Source organism: Benincasa hispida, chromosome 4 (assembly GCF_027475165.1).
Source record: "Benincasa hispida cultivar pf3 chromosome 4, pf3_genome.v1.1, whole genome shotgun sequence".
In the NCBI taxonomy this organism is placed as follows: Eukaryota; Viridiplantae; Streptophyta; class Magnoliopsida; order Cucurbitales; family Cucurbitaceae; genus Benincasa; species Benincasa hispida.
The window spans coordinates 18,658,873-18,665,793 of NC_143481.1; the positions used below are offsets into that span (position 1 = coordinate 18,658,873).

At 35.1% G+C, this 6,921-nt stretch overlaps 2 protein-coding genes and 1 long non-coding RNA gene across 4 annotated transcripts; 1 reads left to right on the top strand and 2 right to left on the bottom strand.

The window, feature by feature from the left end:
- Positions 1-886: 886 nt before the first annotated feature.
- Positions 887-3,172, bottom strand: LOC150036557 (uncharacterized). The gene is made up of 2 exons (XR_016529045.1): positions 2,881-3,172; positions 887-1,863 (listed from the first exon to the last, which is right to left on the bottom strand). It is a non-coding gene; the product is annotated as an uncharacterized LOC150036557 (long non-coding RNA).
- LOC150036558 (uncharacterized) lies at positions 1,202-3,578 on the top strand. The gene is made up of 4 exons (XM_090312701.1): positions 1,202-1,837; positions 2,219-2,311; positions 2,902-2,969; positions 3,062-3,578. The coding sequence occupies exons 1-4, from the start codon at positions 1,202-1,204 to the stop codon at positions 3,174-3,176; spliced, it is 912 nt and encodes a 303-aa protein (XP_090168827.1). The 3' UTR covers positions 3,177-3,578.
- A 74-nt stretch (positions 3,579-3,652) lies between these two features.
- Positions 3,653-6,629, bottom strand: LOC150036559 (14-3-3 protein 7-like). Of its 2 annotated transcripts, XM_090312703.1 has the most exons (7): positions 6,230-6,566; positions 5,540-5,846; positions 5,206-5,293; positions 4,959-5,068; positions 4,677-4,825; positions 3,945-3,982; positions 3,653-3,851 (listed from the first exon to the last, which is right to left on the bottom strand). In XM_090312703.1, exons 1-6 carry the CDS (start codon positions 6,294-6,296, stop codon positions 3,951-3,953), a joined length of 753 nt encoding a protein of 250 aa, XP_090168829.1. In that variant the 5' UTR covers positions 6,297-6,566; the 3' UTR covers positions 3,653-3,851; positions 3,945-3,950. The 2 variants fall into 2 exon arrangements, with proteins under 2 accessions (XP_090168829.1, XP_090168828.1); XM_090312702.1 differs by having other exon boundaries at positions 3,653-3,982; positions 6,230-6,629.
- Positions 6,630-6,921: the final 292 nt, after the last annotated feature.

Below are 6,921 nucleotides of genomic sequence, written 5' to 3' on the forward strand. Positions count from 1 at the left end.
CTTTGGTCCCAATGCACTCATGTTTCTAGAAAAATGCTTAAATGCATATTGGATAATACTAAACGTGGTATATTTCATTAAATTATTTCAACATAATTTATCCTGGGACAAATTATTTTTATTTCTTTTCTAAAATATGTTAATTATTGTTTTGAAATCCTATCCAATTTTTTCATGTGATAAATCTTTTTAATAAATCTTTTCGAGTTTTTTCACAGTTGGGTTAAAATGAGTTCTAAATATAGAGGAAAGCATTTAAGTATTACTCATAAAATAAAGGGATTGAATTTCATCCAAACAACTTCTAAAAAAAATTGCTTTCAATAATTAAAAAAAATGTATCTTATAAAGACATTCAACGAAGCCAGTATAATGTGACGATCTCATAATAAGAGTACCATATAGATTAAAAAACATGCATTCCCTAATAACTACTATATATAAATTTGAGATATTCTTAGAATTTTTTTCCTAATACTTAAATTACAAGTTCAGTCCATAAGCGATTGTGTTTATTTCGTCTCTTTAAAAAAAAAAGTGTCTAGTAAATTTTTAAGTTTTTTAATTCTATATATAAACAAACTCTAAATTGTGTATTTAATAAGTTTTTGACAAATTAAAAATTTTTAAAAATCAATTAATCTTAGTTATATGTAAATTTCAATTTTATATATAATAAAATCCTAAACTTTCAATTTTGATATACGTAAAAAATAGTCCTCAAAGTTTTTCATTTTACACCCTTTTTAGACAATTATTTTAATGTTCATCTCGTACATCTCGACCAGAATCGATATTGGGATCAAACTAAAAATTTAGCTTATTTTAAAAACACATTCAAACCATCGATTTTCTTAGACTTTTTTGGTGAAATCTTGCTGGACAATTTTTCTTTCAATTTTGTGTCAAAATTGTTAAAAATTAAAAAATCGAGGAACTAAATTTATAACTTATTGTCATTTAATACATCCAACAATGCAAAACTGTTAGTTTAGTTAAAAACTAACAAATTAAAGCAGACAATGGAGTATAGCCACATAAACAACAAGCATGGGCCTTTCTTGGCTCTGGACGGTTCACCACATGCTTATCACGTTGAAAGGCCTTTCTCTTCCTGCCCATTGGCTTGCTTGGGTTCTAAAAATAGAGTCTCCATTGATTCCAATTCTGACTTTGATTCTGATTCTTCCATGTTCTTCAAATGACAAGGTGTTTCTTCTTCAGTATCACAGAGACCAAAAATTGGTGCCATCGTTATAGCTTCATCAAATCCGGCCTCCGATCCACCGTTACAGATCTCAAAGACGGCACCACAGTCCATTGTTGGGTCCCCAACAACCCAATTCACACCAAACCCAATCTCCTTTTAATCCATGGCATTGGAGCTAATGCACTTTGGCAATGGGGGGATTTCATTCCAGCCCTCGTACCTCATTTCAATCTCTACATCCCCGATTTGATCTTCTTCGGCGACTCGTTCACCACTCGCCCGGACCGGACAGAGTGGTTTCAAGCTCAGTGTCTAATCCGAGTTATGGAAGCTAACTCGGTGGTGAAACTCAGTTTGGTTGGGCTTAGCTATGGAGGATTTGTTGGGTACAGTATCGCGGCGCTGCGCCCTGAAATGGTGGAGAAAGTGGTGATTTGTTGCTCTGGGATTTGTGTGGAAGAGAAGGATTTCAAAGATGGCTTGTTGAAAGTCTCTGATTTGGAGGAAGCCACAGCCATTTTGGTGCCACAAAAACCAGATAAGCTTAAACAGTTGGTGGGTTACTCGTTTTTCCGGCCGCCGCCATTGCGGTTGATGCCTTCTTGTTTGCTCAATGATTTCATTGAGGTAAGGCTTGTCATCGAACTTCTAACCTGTAAAATATATACCAAAACCAATACTATAGTCAAGTCGACCTTTTTTAGCCGAACTAATTTTTCGAACTTCCTACCTACATTATCAATTTGATCTAAAGAGATGTTACTATTAATTGTGAATCTATACATTCTTTTGTTAATTCCAGTGCAATATTAAGTTCATGACATCTATATTTGGTATTACATATTAAATTCTTCAAATTATTAAGTTGCACAAGTTCAGGTTGAATACAAACCCAAACATAAGCTACATATTTATACACCAATTTATAGTTCTATAAGAAACAAACTCATTTTGCCCTCTTTTTTGTGTGTGTTAATTTGATTAGTTTAACTTTGGGCATTGTGGTAGTCAATGTGTTTAGACCATATTGAAGAAAAGAGAGAGCTCATTCGAACTATTCCCAGAGGAAGAAAGCTTTCAGACCTTCCCAAGATTCACCAGGTGGGATTGCTATTCATTACAACTTATCCACATTAGCTTTAAACAGATCGTTAACTGTTTGTCTTCAATACCATTCCATTATGATTATGATTATATTTGATCGTTTGTTTCAAGTGAAATTGGGAAGGTTCAAAAAGTTAGAGTTGGGTTAAATTACAGGAATTAACTTTGAACTTTGTATCAATTTAGTTGATAAACTTTTAAAAATATTTAATAATTCTTTAAACTTTTAATCTGGTGTACAATAGATAACTTTAAAAATTGATTGATTACTAACCCTTAAACTTCCAATTTTACGTCAAATTCTAATATATTTTGTTATTTTTAAAAATTCATCTAATTATCAAACACACAATTGAAAGTTTAAAATTTCATTGAACGTAGTATTGAAATCTATATCGATTTATTATCATTATTTTCTAATATATCAAAGATTTATTAGACTTGAAATTGAAAAGTTCAAGAACTTATGAAATTGGAAATTTAGGAACTTATAAAACATAAAATTGAAAGAAGTTGAACCAAACAGGCTAAAATTCCAAAGTTAAAATACTAGACTTGTAATTTACCATTTTCCAACTCCGTTGCAGCGGACGATGATAATGTGGGGAGAACATGATCAAGTATTTCCATTAGAATTGGGTCACAGATTGAAAAGGTGAGTAATCCAACTCCTTAGAGCAAACCATAGATCAAATATTCTCAAATTAGAGCCAAATGATAAATGTGTTGGTCACTCGTTTGAAGTAGGCATTTAGGGGCCAATGCTACGCTTGTAGTTGTCAAGAATGCAGGCCATGCCTTCAACTCAGAGGAGCCAAAGGAGTTTCTCAACCATTTGATTTCTTTTCTGGTTGATTCATAGCCTTACCTCCTCATCCCTCGATGTTTCCGCAGTTCAAATTCACAAACGACATCATCAAGAAAAATAAGATGAACAACATCAAAAGCTAGAGTGATCAAACGATCAGTAACAAGAGAAGAAACATACCTTGACCATAGCTCAATTGGTACACTAAAGAATTAAATTTCTTAAAGGAATTTTTTATATTTGCCATTTTGTCTCTTAATTCCAAGAAGTTCTAGACTCCGAAATCTTTAACCATAAAATGTGTCCCATGTCCCTCAACTTACAAGATTTAAGGTGTACCTCTCTTGTACTATTATCGTGTCTATTTTAATGTCTGGCAATTATTCCATCTGATGACTAATGGGACCAAGGACTAGCATCAAATAATATGAAATAGTAAAACCATGAGTTCTATAATTATGAGCCTATTCTATTCCATTCCAATAGTTTTTTTTTCCGTTATCAACCAGAAAAGATTGTGGGAACATATATTGATAATAAAGCATAATATTGCAACCACAGTCAATCAAGTAGATAATAGTTCTCATACTAAACGGATTCACTTAATTTTTAAAGCTAATGGTTACAAAGTGATAATAGATTACTATTCTATAACACTACTAAATAAGCAAGAAAAGTGGCACAGCTATATATGTCCTGCCCTCCTACGATCATGTCAACAGTAATTAGCTGTGCAAAATATATAGATAGTCAATAATTGTTGCAAGGAAGTTCTTAAAAAAGATGTCTCTCGACTGACTAAAGATAGTTCGAATATCTTGCCTCTGCTCAAGATTCATCAGCAGCTTTAGATGGCTCACCTGTGGTAATTAAATAAAAGAAGATTAGGTTGCAAATGTATACAAAATTTTTATTCATGGCCAAATACCTGCACAATGCTCAAGTGCCAACTTGAACATGCATGAACTATAACAGAAAATTAGTATCATGATTTCTTGAAAATAATAAACATAAGCGTGAAAAATCAATAAAGTTAGGCCAAAGTTTCCAAAGAAATTCCATTTGATTCATGGTAATTTTTAATAGCTCCCGACTCCAAAGCACTATTTATATTAGACTAAAACTGGTCTGTATCAAAATGAAATACATTTCAGGTACTAGTTCAATATAGGGAAGCTGATACCAGCTTTGCCCATGACGGGACCTGTAATATACTCAACAAAAATCTTTCTTGCAAACAGTTCTCATAAAATGCACCACGACAGTCCCCCAATTTCTAGGAGAAGCGGAGTTGGTCACTATGATTTGGAGCTCCCGCATGACCTTAAAGGCTATTTATTTATAGCACAGCTTGGCCCTCCCCCTCCGACTGGGGACTACTGAGCCAACCTAAGGTGATTCTTCAATAAAAAGTTACACTTGCGACTAATATATCTTTATACTGAGACATGAATACTACTTAAAAGTCCATTTCAATCATCAATATAGAACAAGTGAAGTTTGACTGTAGGTAAGGATGGGGGGAAAGGAAAACGAGGATTCATTGAAATTTACCTCCCTCATCTGGGAGATCTGAGGTCCATAACGTGAGATTATCCCTCAGCAGCTGCATAATGAGGGTACTGTCCTTGTAGGATTCTTCATTGAGACCGTCGAGTTCAGCTATGGCATCATCAAAAGCTTGTTTTGCAAGGTGACATGCCCTGTCACTCAATAATAATATTGGACACGATGAGATGACAGCTTATTTTATTGAAGCAATCAGATAATAGACTCCATGTCATGTGATGAAAAATGATGCAACAGTAAAAAGAAAATCGAAGAGGTAAAATCAACCTCTCTGGGGAATTTAATATCTCATAGTAGAAAACAGAAAAGTTGAGCGCCAAGCCAAGTCTGATGGGATGTGTTGGAGGCAGATCAGAGCTTGCAATGCTTGAGGCAGACTGCATAAAAATAACTTCAATTACTAATCTGACAATAGACATAGGACTGTCGAAGAGAAAAAACAGAGAAAGACAGACAAATGGAAGTGAAAACGACATACGGAGGCTTCAGAAAACACCAAAAGAATTGTACTTACCTCATAGGCCTTCATCGACTGGTCTGCAGCTTCTTCACGTTCATGGCCAGATTTAAACTCCGCTAAGTATCGGTTATAATCCCCCTTCCTGCATTTGAAGAATGCATAAAATCTTACTAAAAAGTATAATAAAAAGGCAGATCAAAGCCATAGCGAGATAAATGTTGTGGAGCAACTAAATAAAATGTATAATAAAGTTCAATAGTGGGAGGTAAGATCAATTACATTATCAAGTCATGTGCATTTTAAAAATAGTTGAATTTATGTAAGTATTCAGCACTCTGAACTAAAAACTAAGGGAAACAAAACAGAAGCAGATGATAATGATCCTTACATCTTATAGTAAAAAACATTGGATTCTCCGGAGGAAGAAGATGGTATGAGATGCTTGTCGACAACAGTTAAGATGTCGTGGCAAATTCTCGCCAGTTCGTCTTCAACCCTCTGCCTGTACTCCTTTACCCTCTTCACATTAACCTCGTTCTTCTTTCCTTCCTCCTTTTGTTCAATAGATGATAAAATACGCCATGAGGCTCTTCTTGCCCCAATAACGTTCTTATATCCCACAGAGACCAGGTTCCTCTCCTCCACAGTAAGTTCTACGTCCAACTTTGCTACGCTCTTCATCATTTCCACCATTTCTGAGATACACCCAGATGAAATCATGTATCAGTCAAATCAAAAGTACTGGAAAACAAAACACAACAACACTATTCTCAGTTCGTCCTCAACCCAAACAAATTTCAAATGTCACATATCACAGGTCAGCCGATTTACCGCATATGCACGAAATGCATCGCTCTATTTTCTTCAATTAAAGTACAATACTCCAAAATCTTCATGAAGTAATTTCAAGTTTCCAAGGTTAAAACGAAGATCATACAAGTTCCCGGATAAGTTTCAAAATACAAAGAAAACCCTAATCGTCAAAACTATCCAGTTCAACAAAACCGCAATAAGAACCATAAAAAGGAGAGTTAAAACTGGATTAAAAGAACAAACAAAATGGTTTAACGAAACGCACCATCATATCTCTCAGCTTGTTCTGCAAGTCTGGCCAAGTAAACAAGGTGCTCTCTCTCCTTCTCCATGGCCAGAGCTCAGTGGAATTTCTCCGTCCGAGAAATGCCTTTTCGGCCGTGTGTTTTGGTTTGATTCTTCTTGTTGTTGTTCTTGCTTCTACATAACCGCTTCCTGAGATACTGTAGTTCGTGGGATGACCGTCGGATGGAGGGTAGTGGAGAATCTTGGGCATTTTGGACGGCTAGGATTGGGTTTAGGATTTGGTGAAGAGTCTTGATTCTCGTGAATGGAGGAGATGAGCCGTTGGATTGTGGAACCGTTGAATCCGGCGCGTGATGGGAAACACAAGGTAGGAAAAGAGACCAAGAGAAAAAGGCGTTGGTGACGGTCCATGTGGGGGACTGTGACGTCAAGTGGGTCGGTATGGAAAAAGGAAACTCAATGAGAGGGCGTTTTGTGCAAAAGTAGTTAATTGAGTTAAGTTAGTAATTACTATCTAGAGAATTAAATTATCTTAAAGTTAAATTGTTGTGTTTATTGTGTAGAGTTGAATTGATAATTATTATTTGGGTTTGATGTGCATAATTGAATTGAGTTGTATTTGAAAGTCTCTGTTTGGATGCAGAGTTGAGTTGAGTTGAGTATCTGATACAATTTTTTGTGAATGAGATTAGTTCTAATTTTTTGTTTGTT